This window comes from Geotrypetes seraphini, chromosome 10, assembly GCF_902459505.1.
Source record: "Geotrypetes seraphini chromosome 10, aGeoSer1.1, whole genome shotgun sequence".
Lineage (NCBI taxonomy): Eukaryota > Metazoa > Chordata > Amphibia > Gymnophiona > Dermophiidae > Geotrypetes > Geotrypetes seraphini.
Genome location: NC_047093.1, coordinates 19,469,254 through 19,486,894, shown reverse-complemented (window position 1 = coordinate 19,486,894; position 17,641 = coordinate 19,469,254). Strand labels below are relative to the sequence as shown.

Below are 17,641 nucleotides of genomic sequence, written 5' to 3'. Positions count from 1 at the left end.
TGTGCTGGTGGGATCTGAGAACTGAGCTTGCGGGGATGGGACGGTAAATACATTTTTTTCCGTGTCATTCTCTAATGTTGCAGAGGCTCCAGGAAACCAGTCACAGCATCATCAAGATAAGCAGATTTCAACACAGTCCCTCAATACATACCATTAGCCAGGCAGGTTTTTCGAGTGCAATGAAAATGCATTAGATAAGTTTGCATACAAGGACTTCAACATAGCCAAATCAATTTGCGTAGAAGTTTTCACTCGTGAATATTCGTCGTGGGTGTCCCGTTGACTGGGCTGAGTGAGAAGAACCCTGGTCGGCACAAACCGCTGCCGAGTCTCTCACCTGCTGGTGTCGTACAGATAGAACGAGTAGTAGCTCGTTATCTGCCTCCTGCGCTCCTCCAGCAGCCCCTCTTCACTCTCCGTTTCCTTCTCCTCGTCGTCTATAGACTCCTGCAGCGAAGTCTGGGCGGTCAGCATGGTCCGAGGCGACGGTGGTGGTGGGGGGGGGGACGTGGACCAGGCGGGGCCTCCGCAAGAGCTACCGCTACAGTCACCTCAGCAGCACCGACGAGCCTCTACGCGCCGGGCGGAGCCAGAAAGCGCGCTGACGACACCAGGGTTACGCCCAGCGCGAGCCCCGCTCAGCCCTTTACGCCTCTGTTCCCGCTCTCTCGTCGGGAGAGAGAGCGTCCGCGCGCGGTGCAGGCCGGGACTCCGAGCTCCGTCGGCGCCATTTTGTTCCCAGCTCTTTGCAATTTCATCTGTTTCGGCGGCCACCTGCCTTTCCGTTCTTCTCCTCGTGGGGAAAGCTCGGTAGCGGTTTCGGTCGCTGTTGCCCGTGAGGTTTTCCCCCAACTTTCTTCTCCGGCAGCCATGGGAAGAAAGAAGAAGAAGCAGCTGAAGCCTTGGTGCTGGTATCCTTTCCGGTTTCGTGGATTTCCTGGGTTGCGCCCTGAGGGGAAAGGAGGACGGGTGGGAATTGGGGCCTAGCATGTGCCATTGACTTCTTTTATCCGTGAAAAACGTTGTTTATGAATAGAAGTGCTCTGCTTTCAGACTTTCTCCCGCTGCGCCTTCCCTTTTCTTTGTGTGGGCGTTGCGATAACCTTAACGGAGTTTAGGAATATACAATAAGTAAACCAGGGCTACTAGAGAAGCCTGAACGTTACAAAGGGCTAGCGGGTATCTTGCAGATGGGGAAATGGGAGACCCAGATTGCCCACTGCAATATATTCGTTTTAGCTCGGATGGTTTAGGTTTAGTCCCCCCCCCTCCCTTACTCCAGGCTTCGGAGGTCATAAGACGAATAATTAGTCTGTGTATGTCTAATAATTTATGTCTGTTTCCCAGCTATTTAAAATTATTATGTACAACGCTTTAAATAAACTATGAAACTATAGGGTCGGCAACAACTAAAGTCCAAAAGGAAAAAAAAAAAAAAAAAACTACAGTCGTGGAGTTATAAAGAACCGAGACCTATTGGGCTTACACGTACTAACTCCACGGGCACTGATCGAGTGGGAGATTTTGTATAGAACCGTAATTTGTCTAACCTTTTCCTATCGTGTGTCCCGGATGACGGGACATTCCAAAAATGACATAGACAACAGTCTGTATGGACTAATAAAGAGCCAGGAACACAAAATATTTGAGTTTACAGACTTATGACTTATTTACATTATGTTTACAATAGCCGTAAATGATAACGTGAATAATACAAAACTTTGCTAAAATAATTACGATTGGAACCAGGGTAATGTAAAATTTATTACGATAGGAAAAGGTTAATTTTATTGCGTGCATACGTGCTAATCTTATACCGTACACGTTGCTGCAGAAGTGGATGAAAACCGGATCCTTATGGCTTCTTTAAGGCGGAATAACATGGTTTAACTCTTTCCTGGGATCTTGCATGTGCAGTCAGACTTGCTGCTCGCCTGTGTAAACAATCAATGCAAACATTTATTTAATAGGCTTTAACTTTGTAACCACAGAAAGGAGGTATATTGGATCACATCCTTTTTCTCTTTACAGCAGATCTATCTTGATTCTAGTAGTCTATGCTATCAAAACAGCTTTATGGTGGGTGTTATGTTTATTTAAGATTTGATATATCGCTCTTGCATTTTACTGACCTAATCAGTTTACAATGTATCAAACTAAAATGCTACTTTATATGATGGTGCTCATGAGATCTGTGCAATCTATTTTTTTTTTAAACCTATTCTCCACCATAGCAATTTCTCCAAATTGGTTACTTTTGCACATACCACAACAGGAATGCACACTCGGGGTATGTGGAGTATGTTGTGTCATTGTGGATATATAGATAGGGTGTATAACTGCTAGTGGGTTTTTTTTTTTTTTTTAGAATTCATTATTATTAGTGGTAACTTTAAGAACCTCCTCACCACTCTTGTTTTCTTCTATGCATACTTATTTTCTGGAGATGCATTAAGCTTTACTGGAATGATTCACATAGCCATTTTCACAGTTGTGAGTCTTGTTAAAATTGGGATGCTGCTAAAACTTTATTATAATTGTATACTGACATTACATGGATATAGGGAAATGAAGTGTGAAATAAGACATTGGTGATGAAAGGAAGGTGAATACTATTTGTTCAATTACAATTTTTAAACTTACTAATGTTAGGAGGGCAAACTGCAAGACATGCTAACCTTGAAATTCAAAGACAATAGAGTAGACAAATAACATGATGGTTTATCTGGCTGTTAAGCTGAATAGCAATCCAATTATATTTTATGAAACTATACTATGACTATATGAATGACCAAGTGAGAGGGTTTTTTTTCTATCTCCCAAAGGAGGGAGTAGTGAATTTAGATTTAGCTCATTCATTTCTCAGTAATTTGAGGTGAGTTATATTTGGGTATGCTAGGTTTTTGTTTTGTTTTTTTTTTGTTCCTGGAGGGACCCTAAAACTGCAGTAATCAACTAGCGCTGACCCATGCTAATGTCTACTGTACATTAAAACCAGCCAGTGCTGTACAAAAAAAATGCTCATTCAATGGTGCCATTTTGAACCTGGTACAATTGTGGAGCGGGAGTAGAGGGGGCTTGCCCCCCTCAGAACCTGTAGTCTACTAGGGAGACTCCAGGTAAATTGTGTTGTGGGGGAGGGTAGGAGTGTGGCTTTGTGATTAGAGCTATACTTTGGTGCAGTAACAGGAATGTCAGGCATGCATCATAGCTGCAGTTCTCTTGCATTTACTTTGGGCTTGCACCACACTAGCGCCCCGGCCTATTATTTGCCACTGCATGTGTGGTTAGACTGCCTGGTTTGGTAAATGCAGGGCAGATGCTGGGCACATCCCCTGCAATTACAGTAAGGCTTTGCACTTACTGCACCTTAACTTTGTCAGTTGAGCGGTGTATATGTAAAATCTTACTGCACTATGCTAAAGGGGCCTCTAAATTTTTATCTGAAGCATTGGTCAGTTAACTGACTTCCCCAAGATTGAACCTCATTTTCCTAGTTCTCAGGCTGTACTTATGCTGGTTTAAGCATTTCAGACTTCTAATTTCCTTGACTCTGAGCAGGTATTGTAACAGAGATTTTGATGATGAGAAAATTCTTATTCAGCATCAAAAAGCAAAACACTTTAAATGCCATATATGCCACAAGAAATTATATACAGGACCTGGTTTAGCTATACATTGTATGCAGGTGAGCTTTTTATTGTCTCTACCTCATGTATGTATGATTTCTTGCTATATGGGAGTTTTAAATAATTGTAACTATTGATAGGTACATAAGGAAACAATAGATGCTGTACCCAATGCTATCCCTGGGAGGACAGATATTGAATTAGAAATTTATGGTATGGAGGGTATTCCAGAAAAGGATATGGATGAAAGAAGAAGATTACTTGAACAGAAAACACAAGGTGAGTTCTTCACTTTTAGTAATGTTTTTGTGAGGTATAAAAATATTTTATGGTCTCTTATTAGTGAACTATTGGTAAGTTCATTTTTAGTGTAACATTGTAATAGCATTTCTAAATCATCTTATCTGAATGTTACACTAGATTGCCCAAAATGACATAGAATGTAATAGCAGAAGGCGGGAGGAGACTAACTAGTTGTTAAACCAATTTTATTAGAGATCTCAACAAGGCAGGGGGGTCATGCAATCTGAAGGTGGTGCTCTGGCTGCTGTAGCAGAAATAGGAATAACTGAAGATGATGAATTTTAAATCCATTGTTAAGTATAAATTAGATGAAACAACTGTTGGATACAGTCAAGCCTGCTCCATTTGTTTAAAAATGGTCCTATGCTGGGTCACTGATATGGTTCCTTGTTGAGATCTCTAAGACTAGTTTAACTATTAGTTGGGACTCATCTGGCATTTGTTGCAAATCCATTTTCATGCTTCACTTCCTGTAGCTGTGTTTGTTCTGTGGTGGCATTCAGTTGGTGCCCATTTTTCATAGAAAGTAATAAGCACATCATATTGAACTTGAGGCCACAAGCAAAAAAAGGAACCATAATGAGACTTGACACTACTGAAGAATCAGAACCTTTTAGTAAAGAGAGAACCAGACTTTCATATTCTCACCAAGAACTTGGGTGATGGTTCCAGAGTTTTGATCCTTCAGCCAAATCCTGAGACTCTGCTGGTTCTTCTGATGAGTAGAACCCGGACTCATTGTTTGATAAAGTGGTGTTTTATTTTGGTTACCTTGCTGTGTCTTCAGTGGATAAAGGGGCTGATGACAAAATTCTGCATCCTGGAGAGCACAACCCAAAAATTAGCAAGTCATAATGGTTGTCAGTCTAGGAAAGATTGCTGGATGGAGGCATATTCATTCTCTGGTGAACTTCACTGAATGAGTGCCATTTACCCCCCTGTTTTACGAAGCCATGCGGCAGCGGCCCCAAAGCCCTTTAAATCTCTATGGGCTTCGGGGCCGTTAGCACAGCCGCTAGCGCGGCTTCGTAAAACAGGCCCTTAGTAGTAATTTTATATTTCTGTATCTTTTTCTGTAGGTTTGTACATAACTTAAATTTGATTAATTTCATGACTTATAATTAATACTGGTCTTATTCTGGCTTCTTGTTTTGTGCTGTTGAAATCTAATTTTTTTTGTTATGCCACAGTTTTGAATTTCAGTAATTCTCATTCGCTTAAAAAGCCTTCTATTTAGAGAATATGTATTCTTGTCTATTTGGTAATTGGTTTGGTTATTTTACATAGTGCTATAAAATTAATCTTCATTGCTATGTACCCCACAAGAGTACTGTAGTAGTGTTAACTGTATTTTAAACAGCTGAACCTTTTTAATTTCTGTAGTTGAGAGCCAGAAAAAAAGATCAAATCAAGATGATTCGGATGAATATGATGATGATGATTCTCCAGCTTCAACCTCATTTCAGCAGCAACCAATTCAACCTCAGCAGACGTACATACCCCCAATGTCACAGCCAGGAATACATCCTGTTCCAGGTGCAGGAAGCATGCATCCAGGTAGTTTGAAACTTATTTAAACATTGGTATATGAGATCACTTGAACGCTAATGTTAAAACACAAGCACTAGGGTGGTCCATAAGACTATGATAAAAATTATACCTTCTTTATCGTCCCTCCAGACTGGCACAGACGGATAGATTTACGCTCCTCTTCCAGCAGGTGGAAATTGAGAACACGTTGACTTTTGGCAGTAGTATAAGTGGGCTGTGCAGGTCCATCTACAATCAGACTGTTCTCAGTTTCCAGCAGATGGAGGTGGTAAGCCTGTGCAGACGTTCCTGTTGTTAGCTAGGACCTGTTGGATGTGATTAGTGGTCTTGTCCCTTTTATTCTGTCTAGACAGAGCATGGGGACCTTTTTGGGTGTCCGTCTGACCTCGGGGGTGTCACACTCAGGCGGCTGAGCCCCCCCCCCCCCCAATTTCACCACATCCCTAAATTTTTTTCTTAGAGGAGCCTCAGCTGTACACCTTGCCACTGTCGGGCAAAGACCACAACTTTGAGAGCCAGTGGGGTTTGCTCCTTTGTTAGTTAAAAGTTTTTATTAAAAAAAAAAAAAAATAGGTCCTGAGGGAGTGCCGGTCTGAAGGGAAGTGTTTAATTGTCTCTTTTTTTTTTTTTTTCCTAACTGGAAGTTAATCTTTTTCTGCCCCAGCGGTTCACAGTTCTAAGAAATTAAATAAGTGCTCAGTGTGTTCTGGCTGAGCGGTTGATACGTCAGACGTCTGCACAAAGTGCTCTGGGCACTGCAAGAGGGAATCCTCGTTGGCTTTGGGTGCCAGCGAGCAGGGTTCCCCTTTGCGCATGCACTGCTGGGTGGCCCTGACTTCTCTTACTACCCACACAGGGATTTCTCCAGCCGGCGGTCAGGGGAATGAGATTTCCCTTACTGCCAATAATGCTAGGGATTCCCTTACCACTACAGCTGTTTTGCAGGCAGTTCTGCTTTAGCGGCTGGGTCCATTCAGGCCTCTAGCTCTGCCGACATTGGGGGAGCATTTTTCAGTGGGCTTTTCTCTGTTTTTGGTAAGAAGCACCGCCATTTTTCCTGTGGCCTCAGGTGACCTCCCTCCTATTTTGGAAAGACAGGTTTCAGGTTTTTTCTTCATCTGCAGTGTGTGGGTTTTTTTGCCGCCAGGGAGTTTGCCCCTGATTTTGTGTTAGCCATGTACAAGGCTTACTTGTAGGCAGCTGGGGGTCCTGCTTCTTCCCCAGAGACCTCCGGTACTTTGTGGGAAGGTCTCCCTTCATCGTTTGCACCCGTCCAGTTCCCCAATTCCATCTAAGCGTCTGCATGTTTTTTGGGGTGAAGATTTTTTCCTCATTGACGCGGTCTCCTGATGAGGACCTGGACTTCTTGGGAGGAGGATGATGTGGATGGTTGGGTTTCTGACCTGCCGGTTGGCAAGGATTCTTCAGTCGTGCACATTTGTCACTGGGAAGAGCTGCAGGAGTTTACTTTTCAGGTGGAAGGCAGTAGAGCCTTGAGAGACACCCCCCCCCAACCCATGATCATGAACATTAATTTTAAGACACAAGTACTAGGGTGGTCCATAAGACTATTGTAAAAGTTATACCTTATCAGATCATGCCTCCACAAGTCTAAACATGTTCTGCTTTATGTAGATAAGAGATGGTAAAAATTTGAAGTAGTTTGGGACAAATTTAGAGGTCACTCATGGTCCTACAGTATTCTCCATAATGTAGCTGGCTATTCATAACAATATGATAAAGTGGTGAGAAACTGTTAATATTGGTGGGATACTAAATAGTTACTCTGTATCGCTTGGTAGACTGGTATAGTCCTTACGAATGGGTAATATGCCTCACTGCTACCAGAAAATTTGTATATTAGTATTGCATGCCTCTCTTGCTACTCTAGTTTTCCTCAGTCTCTGGTAGCAGGTGGTAAGGCTTTTCAGCTCCCCTATTAGCACTGTTGGAACTTTGTTTGTGGACTCCTGGTTCCCCTTTTTGTGCCGGATAGAGCTTGGGCGGGTTCTGTTTGGGGATCCATCCGACGTCGGGGGTGTTAAACCTGGCGGGTCTCTTCTCCACCGCCCCATATTTTTGTAGTGGGCCTCGGCAGGCGGCCTGGCCCCCTGTTTGGTCAGCCCTCCAGCTTTGAGAGCCATGGAGTCTGTTCTGACTAAATAAACAGAAATAACAAAAAAATCCTGAGGTGTGCCGGTCTAAAGGGATCATTTCCCTTTATAACTGCCTTTTTTTCTGTGTTTTTTCTCAACTAACTGGGACTTTCTTTACAGCTAGGGCGGTTTTCAGCACAATGAGCTCTTTTAAAGGGAAAAAGTGCCCCAAGCGCGAGGTATTCGTGGCTGGACTGTGCAAGCATTGTGCAGGCCAGAGTGGTGGAGAAGCCTCGGCAGGAGATGTCGGCGACCAGGGCACCTCGCTGCATGTGCCTCGCGGTTTGGCTTCGGATCGTGGGGAAGCCCAGGCTTCCACCGACGCCCATGTGGGGAGTTCCCCTGCCGCCGACGGTCAGGGAGCACAGGATTCCCTTACTGCCGATTCGGCTGGGGATTCCCTTTTCACGTCGGTCGGCCCCTTGGCCTCAGCGTCAGGAAAGTCCCAGGCTTTTCAGACACGACAGGCTTCAGGAGCTCTGATTTTGGCTGTTTCAGGTCCAGTTTCGGTGGGAACCTCCTCATTCATTTCATTTACCTCAGGTGACCTTCCCCCTGTTTTGGAAATACAGGGGCAAGGCATGTCAGAGTCCCTTGGGGCTGCCTGGGGTCTTTCTCCCCTGAATTTATGTTAGCACTTTATAAAGCTTATGTGCTGGCGGCAGGAGATTCCGTGTCCACTCCGGGGATCTCGGGGGGGAGGGGGGTGGGGGGGTTGCCCTTGACATCTTCCATGGTGGAGCCCCTCTCTACTCCTCTCTCATCCAAACGCCCGAGGGTCTCCTGGGATGAGGATTTTTTCCCCAGAGGAGCACGAGGTGATTGAGGACTTGGACCTTTGGGAGAATTCCAGGATCCTCTTGAGGGGGCTGGATTCCGCCGGCGAAGATGCATCTGTGGTGTGCATTTTTCAGCGGGAAGAGCTCCATGAGTTAATCCTTCAGGTCTCCTCGGTTTTGCATTTTGAGAACCCTGTGTCAGAGTCCCTGCATACGGTGGATCCCTTGCTTAAGGGGATTCACTCTGTTTCTCGCTCTTTTCCTATGCATCAGAGTAATCGGGACAACATGCTTGCACAGTGGCAGGTGCCGGAAGCCCCTTTTTGCTTTGCGCACTCCATGGCCTGCCTGTATCCCATTCCGGAAGGGGATAGGGATACTCTGAAGTCACCTGAAGTGGATGCGGTGGTCTCGGCCATCTCTAAGCGGCACACCGTGCCTGTTGAGGGTGGTGTGGCTTTGAAGGATTCAGAGGAGCGTAAGTTGGAGTCCCTCCTTAAACAGAGTTTTGATGTGACAGCTCTGTCAGTCCAGGCAGCTATGTGTGGCGGGCTGGTGGCTCGGGCGTGTTTTCGTTGGGCCTAGCATGTACTTTATGATGAATCTGAGAATTGGGACTTGATAAGGCAAGAAGTTGCCAAAATTGAATTGGGTGCTTCTTATCTCTCAAATGCTATGTATGATCTCTTGCGAGCTTTTGCCAAGTCTCTGTCCTTAGGAGTAGCAGCACGCCGTACCTTGTGGCTTTGCGCTTGGTCGACGGTTTCAACGTCCAATGCTAAGTTGACGAAGTTTCCTTTTAAAGGATCTTTCTTGTTTGTGTGAAGACCTGGACAAGTTGGTTCAGACTCTCACTGATTCTAAAGTGTCTCATTTGCCTGAGGATAGGCCTAGGCCGCTGCCTTGAGGCGGCGCTGCTCGTGGACGAAGTTTCCGTGTTACTGTTATAATTAGCACTGTTTAGTTCTGCTTGGCTATTTGCTCAGATTAGGGGGAAGCACAGATACTTATTTTACAACCAGAAGTTTTTGTCTGTCTCCACCTGCTGGTCATAATGAGGTATTACCCATCAGTGAAGCTGTGCTGGTTTGGAAAGTCTAAAAGAGAGAAAATTAGCAGGTAAGAACCTAATTTCTCCTTAGTCGCAACATCCAGTTGTTTGCAGCAGTTTTGCAAACCTGCGACTTCTGATCGTGGGAAATAACTTTCTCCTCAAAATCATTCAACCGCTGGCCTTTGTCATCCATCTGTCTGTGTAGGACCTCGATGTTCTTAAGTTCACTTTTGAGCACAGTCAGGGAGGACTAAAGTTCAACATCCAGTGATGGTGGTCCTCTTTATTAGCCAGAGTGACCTCCATGCCTGATGGTGTGCAAACAACTGGCGCAGCATTACGACTGCTCTGAATGCCGCCATCTTGTCCACTTCAGGCTCGAGAGATTCACTCGTGCGAAAAGCAAATGCTTGCAAGTCTGGACGTGATTTCTTGCCAGCCATAACCAATTCAGAAACTCGGAACAGAAACCACTGTCAGGAGGAAAGTTTTTCATAGTAAGGAAGCAAATAACACCAAATTGCACATCAGTCAAGCCAGAGTTCGAGATCTACCCAACCATACTCCTGGTGACATCACCAGAAGTCTGAGTCAAACATCTTAAGCCTCCCCTCCATCATCCTTGCCCTGAGTGGAATCTTAATGCTTAGGTCTGCAGAAAGCTGCTTTTGAACCCCTTTATAAAGGCTACTCTGAAGTCTATCTTTCTTGTGGCAATGACTTCTGTTTGAAGAATTTTGGAACTTTGAGTTGTCCTTTTAGAGATACATTCCTTTGCTTCTTGGAAGCAGGGGTAACCATTCATGCTGTTCTTTCTTCTACCTAAGGTGGTTGCTTCTTTTCACATAAACCAACTATTATTTCTTCCATCTTTAGGGTAAGGACTTTGGCTGTGTTTTCTTGACATCCACGTGCCCAATAATTTGCTTTCCTTTCAATTATAGCAGATGAATTCAGAAACCTGCTCCCTCACTCATCATACTCTTCTCAGTCTGTTTCTCTATTTAAGTTGATGTGTAAGTTGCTGGGGGGGGGGGGGTTGGTTCATATTACTCTATGGTTTATGCCTCATTTCTGCTTTGTTATGAGAAATACTAACTGAGCAGGGAACACTTCATCCTATATGACAGTTCAGTTTTTTGTTCTCCAACCTGCTGTTATATGGTCATAACCCACAAGTGCACAGGAAAACAAAAGAAGAACAGGAAAAAATAGTTCATTTATCTTCACTAGCTGGTATCCTTGCTCACAGATAGAGAGTTGCGCGGGGACAGAAATCTTACCCGTCCCCGCCAAAATTCCACCCGTCCCCATGAGGAATCCCTCCGTCCCCGCGAGAAATCCCTCCATCTCCACCCGTCCCCGTGAGGAATCCCCTCCATCCCCGCCCATCCCTATAAACTTCAGAAATAGTTATTCTTTAGACTACTCCAGACCAGTAGAGGTTAATCTTTACGAATGGGTATATATCCAATCATGACCAGCAGGTGGAGACTGAAAACAAAACTGTGGGACAGTATATAATATACTCCCTTCTCTATTTACATCAGTCTTCTTTCAGTCTCCAGCAGGTGTTGAGTGATCTGTACCCATCTCCCTTGGTAGGGCTGTTGGAATTTGTTTAGGGGGTTTCTAGTCCCTGTTTTTGGCCGGACAGAGCTTGGGCGGGCCCTGTTTGGGGGTCCGTCCGACCTCGGGTGTGTCAAACCCGGCGGGTCTCGAGCGGGGTCCCTCCCCCCACTTCCTCCACCTCCCCACATTTTTCTAGAGGAGCCTCAGCAGTAAGCCTTGCCCCCTAAATCAAGCAAGGCATATTGCTTCGAGAGCCTGTGGAGTCTGTTCTGTAAAAAAAAAAAAATCCTGAGGTAGTGCCGGTCTGCAGGGTTGCTTCCCTGTCAGTTTAATGGTTTTTACTGTATTTTTTCATCTAACCGGCACTTTGTTTCTATCTAGGTCGCGTATGGAGCAATTGTGCCCTTCTCCGGGGGAGTGGGACACAATTAGGTCCAGCCGCGAGGCACTCGCGGCCGGACTAAAATCGGTAGTTTGGGCTGGTGAGGTGGTGGAGCTCCGTCGGCAGCGGCTGCAGGCGCCCAGAGCTCCCCGCCGATGGTGCCTTGCGAGTCGGCTGGGAGCAGTGGGGAAGCCCGGTCTTCCCCAACCGTCCACGGAGGGATTCCCCGAAGGATTCCCTCTCAGCTGATTTTTTGACAGCTGATGCCGAATTGCCTGTTTTAGCGGCTGGGACTGTTCAGGCTTCTCAGCCACTACAGGCCATGGAGGGAGCATTTTTGGCGGGAACTTCTCCATTTTCTTTGTCTGGCCCCTCCATTTTGTCTGCAACCTCAGGTGACCTTCCCCCTGTATTGCAAACACAGGGGCAGGGACCCCTGCTGGGGCAGTGAGTCCCTGGGGACCCCCAGGGGTTTTTTGTCCCCAATTTAATTTCTTTCTTTGTGCAGACAATTGGGGGTCCCACGTGCACCTGGGGGGTTTCGGGGGTGGTTTCCCTCCGCGCCCCCTATGGCTTTGCCTCCCTCTTTTCGTTTGGCGTCCCCTCTTCCTCCTCCCTCATCCAAGCGCCCGCGGGGGGGCTTGGATTGTGAATTGGTGGTCGGAGGAGCGTGTTGGCATGGTTGAGGACCTGGCTGCTTTGGCAGGCTTCCAGGATCCTCTAGAGGGGACGCCCGCTGGCAGCGGGGCGGCGGGTTTCCCGTCTTCCAGAGCAGATGCGTCCGTGGTGCGCTTTTTATTCAGAGGGATGAGCTTTTAGACCTGATGTAGCAGGTCTCCTTGGTGCTGCATTTTTGAAGTTGCGCCACCGGAGACCCCGCGTATGGGGGCCCCTCTGCTTCAGGGGGGTCTGTCCTGTTTCCTGCTCTTTTCCTGTGCGTCAGGATTTTCGGGATTTTGTGTTGGCGCAGTGGCCTACAGGCGCCGTTTCGTTTGGTGTGCGCCTTGGCTCATGGGTATCCCATCCCGGAGGGGGATAGGGCTACCTTAATTTCGCCAATGGGGGACGCGGTGGTCTCGGCACTTCCCAAGCGGCATACCGTGCCTGTTATGGATGGTTCTGCTCTTAGGGTCTCTGAGGACGTACGTTAGAGACACTTCTTAAGTATAATTTTGATGTCTCTGCCTTGGGGGTCCAGGCGGCTATTTGTGTGGGGCTGGTGGCTCGCACCGTGTTTCAGTGGTCTGAGTCTGATGACTGGTCCTTAGTGGATCAGGAGGTGGTGAAGTTTGAGATGACTGCCTCGTTCCTCTCGGTTGTTCTTTGTGACTTGGTGCTGCTAAGTCTGGGATTTTTGGTGGCCGCACGCTGTACCTTGTGGTTTCGCGCTTGGTCGGCGGTTGCCGCGTACAAAACTGAACTTCCCAAAATTTCCCTTTCGGGGGTTGTTTTTTGTTTAGAGAGGACTTAGAGAGTGGTTCAGACTCTGACAGACTCTGAGGTGCCCCGTCTGCCTGAGGACCGTGCCCGCCCGGCATCTCGGGTTGGCATTGCCCGGGGGCGTCTGCGGGAATTTCGCAAGTTTCGTCTGGGGCATGGGACTGCTTCTTTCCAGGCTTCCGGATTTTCCCCGGGGTCGGTTGGCTTAGCGCATGCAGTCTTTTCAGGGGGCCCGTCGGGGGGCTGGGAGTTCCCCCCCCCCGGTTCCCCTGCTGCCCGTCCTGCGCGATGTCTCTTTGCCGGTGCCCCCTTTGGTTCCCGTGGGTGCCCGGCTTCGCAATTTGTTTCCCAAGTGGGCCAAGATCACGTCCGATCAGTGGGTCCTGGTGGTGGTGCGGGACGGTTATGTACTTGAATTTTGCCCGCTCTCTGCCAGATCATATCTAGCCTCTCCATGTCAGGTGGCATGGGAGACGCTAGCCTTTCGCCAGACCCTTCAGCGCTTGCTAGATCTCAAAGCAGTTGTCCAGTGTCCCCTCAGGAGTGCGGTATCGGCTGGTACGCCATTTCCTTTAGGGGGCCCTAAAGGGAGGGGACCTTTCGGCCCATCCTTGGTTTAAACTGAGGTCAACAGGACTCTCAGAATTCCCTTTTATTCGCATGGACACACTGCAGTCTGTCCTTCTGGCGGTTCAGCCGGGGGAGTTTCTGACTTCTCTCGCTCTGACGGAGGCCTACTTGCCTGTTTTCATTCGGGCCTCTCCTCAGCTCTTTCTTTGCTTTGCGATATTGGGTCTGCACTATCAGTTCTGTGTGCTTCCCTTGGGCCTGGCCACGACTCCCCGGACGTTCACCAAGTTGATGGTGGTCGTCACGGCGGCATTGCAGTCAGAGGGCTTTCTGGTGCACCCCTTCTGGGATGACTGGTTGTTTCGGGCGAAGTCATTGCAGGAGAGCGCCCGAGTTACTGCTCGGGTGGTTGAGTTTCTCCGGTCACTGGGCTGGGTGGTCAACCTTTCCAAGAGTCGGTTGGTCCCCGCTCAGCATCTGGAGTAACTTGGGGTTCTGTTCGACACCTCCTTGGGGAAGGTCTTCTTTCCAGAGGCCCGGGTAAGCAAATTGCAATCTCAGATTCGCCTTCTTTTGGCGTCCCGGTGTCCTCGGGCGCAGGATTTCCTCCAAGTCTTGGGGTTGATGGCAGCGTTCCTGGATGTTGTGAGGTGGGCGCGGGCCCACATGTGTCTCTTCAGTATGCTCTGCTCCGTAGATGGTCACCCCAGAGGCTCAGTTTGGAGGTCCCTGTCCCTCTGCGAGGCTTGGCGCGCTGCAGTCTTCTTTGGTGGCTCCAGACCTCTCATCTGGTCCAGAGGATGAGTCTGGATCTATCGCAGTGGATGGTGCTTCTCACGGATGCCAGTCTCCTCGGTTGGGGGGGCTCAGTGTCTAGGTCACTCAGCTCAGGGCACCTGGTCCATGGAGGAGGCGTCCTGGTCGATCAACATGTTGGAGACCAGAGCCGTCCCTCTGGCGCTGTTAGCCTTCCGCTCCCTCTTGATGGGCAAGTCGGTCAGAGTCCGGTCTGACAATGCCACAGCGGTGGCTTATTCAATCGTTGAGGCACCAAGAGCGCTCAGGTGGCGGAGGAGGCAGCTCGGCTCATGCTTTGGGGCGGAGTCACGCCTTCTGGACCTCTTGGCTTCTCACATGGCCGGAGTGGAGAATGTTCAGGCGAACTTCCTCAGTCACATCTTAGATCACAGAGAGTGGTGTCTCAGCCCTGTGGCTTTTCAGTTGATAATGCAAGCTTGGGGTCAGTCCCTGATGGTCCTGACGGCCACGAGTGGCAATGCCGAGGTGTTCCGCTTCTTCAGTCGTCGCAGGGATGGACTGGCCGAGGGTCTGGATGCTCTGGTTCAACCATGGCCAACAGAGGGGCTGTTGTGCATGTTCCCTCCGTGGCCATTAGTGGGCAGAGTTCTTCTCCGCATTGTTCGCCATCCGGGTCTGGTGGTTCTGGTGGCTCCAGATTGGCCTCGACATCCGTGATACGCAGATCTGGTGACACTCTGGTGGCGGATCCTCTTCCTCTGCCTCCCTTGGACGACCTTCTGACGCAGGGTCCCATTCCCATATTCGACCCGTCTCCCTTCTGTCTTACGGCTTGGCTTTTGAAAGGGGTCGCCTTGGTAAGAAGGGGTATTCAGATAGGGTGATTTCTACACTCTTGGGGTCCTGGAGGCTTTCTACCTCTCAGGCTTCTGTGTGGATTTGGCACTTCTTTGAGGGGTGGTGCCAGGTGCGGGGAGTGGTCTCTCTTCGCGTTTCTGTGCCTAACATCCTAGAGTTCTTGCAAGATGGCCTGGATAGAGGCCTGGCTTCGGCTTCTCTCCGGGTTCAGCTTGTGGCCTTGTCAGCCTTTTGGGGGTTTGTGACGGGTCAGCGTTTGACAGCCATTCCTGATGTGATTTGCTTTTTGCGGGCGGCCAAGGTGCTCAGGCCTCCCGTGCGGTCCTCTGTTCCCTCTTGGAATCTCAGTCTGGTTCTCTCTATTCTGATGCACCCGCCCTTCGAACCGTTGGGCGGCTGCTCTTTGAAGGACCTTACTCTGCAGACGGTCTTTTTGGTGGACATTTCTTCCGCTAGGCGTGTTTCTGAGCTACAGGTTTTCTCTTGTAGGGCTCCCTTCTTGGAGTTTTCTAGGGAGCAGGTTGTCTTGAGGCCTGTTCCTTCCTTTTCTGCCAAAAGTAGTTTTTCCTTTTCATGTCAATCAATCTGTGGTCCTCCCGGTCTTGGGTAGTTGTGAGGGCTCTTCTGAGCAAAGACAGCTGAGCAAGTTGGATGTTGGTCGGGTCCTTCGCTCTTATGTGCAACGGACCCAGGAGATCAGGAAATAAAATCATCTCTTTGTCCTTCTGACTGGTCCTCTTAGGGGGGCTGGCGCTTCTAGGGCTACTATTGTATGCTAGATCAAGGAGACTATTGCTTCCGCTTCTCTTCTGGGGCAGCAGCCCGTTCCGGAGTTTCTCAAAGCTCATTCTACTCGGGGTCAGGCGGCTTCTTGGGCTGAGTCGTCGCTCGTGCCTCCAGTGGACATTTGTAAGGCTGCGGTTTGGTCTTCCTTGTATTCCTTTGTCAGACTCTTTCGGGTAGATGTTCTGGCGCGTCAGGACGCGGTGTTCGATGTGTGTGTTCTGGTGTCAGCCCTTCGGGGGTCCCGCCCGTGTGAGGGACTGCTTTGGTACGTCCCATTTGTAAAGATTAACCTCTACTGGTCTGGAGAGTGCTAAAGAAGGAGAAATTAGGTTCTTACTTGCTAATTTACTTTCTTTTAGCTTCTCCAGACCAGTAGAGGTCCCCACCCTGTCTGTTGTTGTTGTTGTTGGGGCTGTTTTGCGGGCAGTTTTTGTTTTTGCTGCGGGTTCTAGTATTTTTCTAGGGCCGGGGAGAATTAAAGAACAGCGGCTGTGGTTCGGCTGGCTTAGCTGGCGAGCTGTGGGGACATTTTCCTTCTGGTATTTCTCCTCTGCATTTTCCAACAGTATTTGGGTATGTTATTTGTTACTCCTGTTCGGAGTATTGTTTTCTTTCTGTTTTCCAGTTCTTAGTTCTGTTTGGCTATTCGGCAGACTGATGTAAATAGAGAGGGGAGTATATTATATACTGTCCCAAGGTTTTGTTTTCAGTCTCTACCTGCTGGTCATGATTGGATATATACCCATTTGTAAAGATTAACCTCTACTGGTCTGGAGAAGCTAAAAGAAAGTAAATTAGCAGGTAAGAACCTAATTTCTCCTTTCAATTAATTATGCTACTGGTAGAGACCCATTTACAAATAAGCAAAGACATTTTATTAATTTGAAAATATTAATTGGGAAGAATACATACTTTGTAAACGGGTTTCTACCAGAGCCTCTAACGTAAATATAAATACTCAGCTGATGAGGACTTCCTCTGCAGTTGGCCGGGGTCCCTTTTGCCAAGTTTGGCAGGCAGCAGTGGGGTCCCTTTTGCAAAGTTTGGCAGGCAGCAGTAGTGTCCCTGAGTCACAGATGCTGCCATCTCAGTGGCTCATGGATGCTGCCAGCGACTGTTGCGCTTGGTGGAGGGGAGTTCTGGCTATCTCTGCTGGCGGTGCTTGGGAATCCCTACCAGCCACAGCAAGGGTCAGCAAGTACTTCAACACTGTAGAAATAAAACCAGAAATGCATTTCCTTTTCTTTTGAACACAATATAAAGACATCTGCTATATACATTTCCCAAAGCTAAAATATTTTAGTCAATAAAATGCAGTTGAGGCTTTTTCTTCACTATTAGTAAATGTGCTTCAGTGGGTAGCTTCACCACTAGGCTAATAACATTGAGTATATTTTTGAGATATAAAACTAATTGCAATGTAAATTTGGTGGCCGTTTTGTGAAGTTGTATAGTTGATTTTTGAAAGTTGTGTATTGCCTCTTGGATGTTTCCCCCTACCTATGTTGTGGTTGATGTGGTGGACTTGGATAAAATCCTAATGGAATGACTAAGGAAGTGGTGGAGACACTTGGGATTATGTACACTGGATCTCTTAAGATAGAGGATGGGACAGTAGATAGCATGGGTAGGCAGACTAGATCTAGTAATTATTATTTTACTTGCTAAGTTCTCCTATAATATGTCTTCCCCCTCCTCTCGAGATTGGCAAGACCTGTACTTAGACAATACGAGTGTGGTATAAATTACACATATTTGATCCTTATCCTCTTGCCGCAAACGAACACAGACTGTAGAAGTGC

The 17,641-nt window shown here is 47.7% G+C and overlaps 2 protein-coding genes across 4 annotated transcripts in view; one reads left to right on the top strand and one right to left on the bottom strand.

Annotated features, from left to right (window-relative positions):
- The window catches only part of C10H17orf75 (chromosome 10 C17orf75 homolog), a 41,002-nt gene extending 40,318 nt beyond the window's left edge, over window positions 1-684 (bottom strand). For both annotated transcript variants that reach the window (XM_033960845.1, XM_033960846.1), the window contains exon 1: window positions 338-684. In XM_033960845.1, coding sequence (XP_033816736.1) covers window positions 338-474 — 137 coding nt within the window. In that variant the 5' untranslated portion in view covers window positions 475-684. The remainder of the gene's footprint in view (window positions 1-337) is intronic.
- Window positions 685-724: 40 nt separating this feature from the next.
- Window positions 725-17,641, top strand: part of ZNF207 (zinc finger protein 207) — a 65,673-nt gene continuing 48,756 nt past the window's right edge. The window contains exons 1-4 of one of the 2 annotated variants that reach the window (XM_033960844.1): window positions 725-911; window positions 3,562-3,688; window positions 3,770-3,908; window positions 5,316-5,489. In XM_033960844.1, the coding sequence (XP_033816735.1) occupies window positions 871-911; window positions 3,562-3,688; window positions 3,770-3,908; window positions 5,316-5,489 (481 nt within the window). In that variant the 5' untranslated portion in view covers window positions 725-870. The remainder of the gene's footprint in view (window positions 912-3,561; window positions 3,689-3,769; window positions 3,909-5,315; window positions 5,490-17,641) is intronic. The other variant, XM_033960843.1, reaches the window with a different exon arrangement.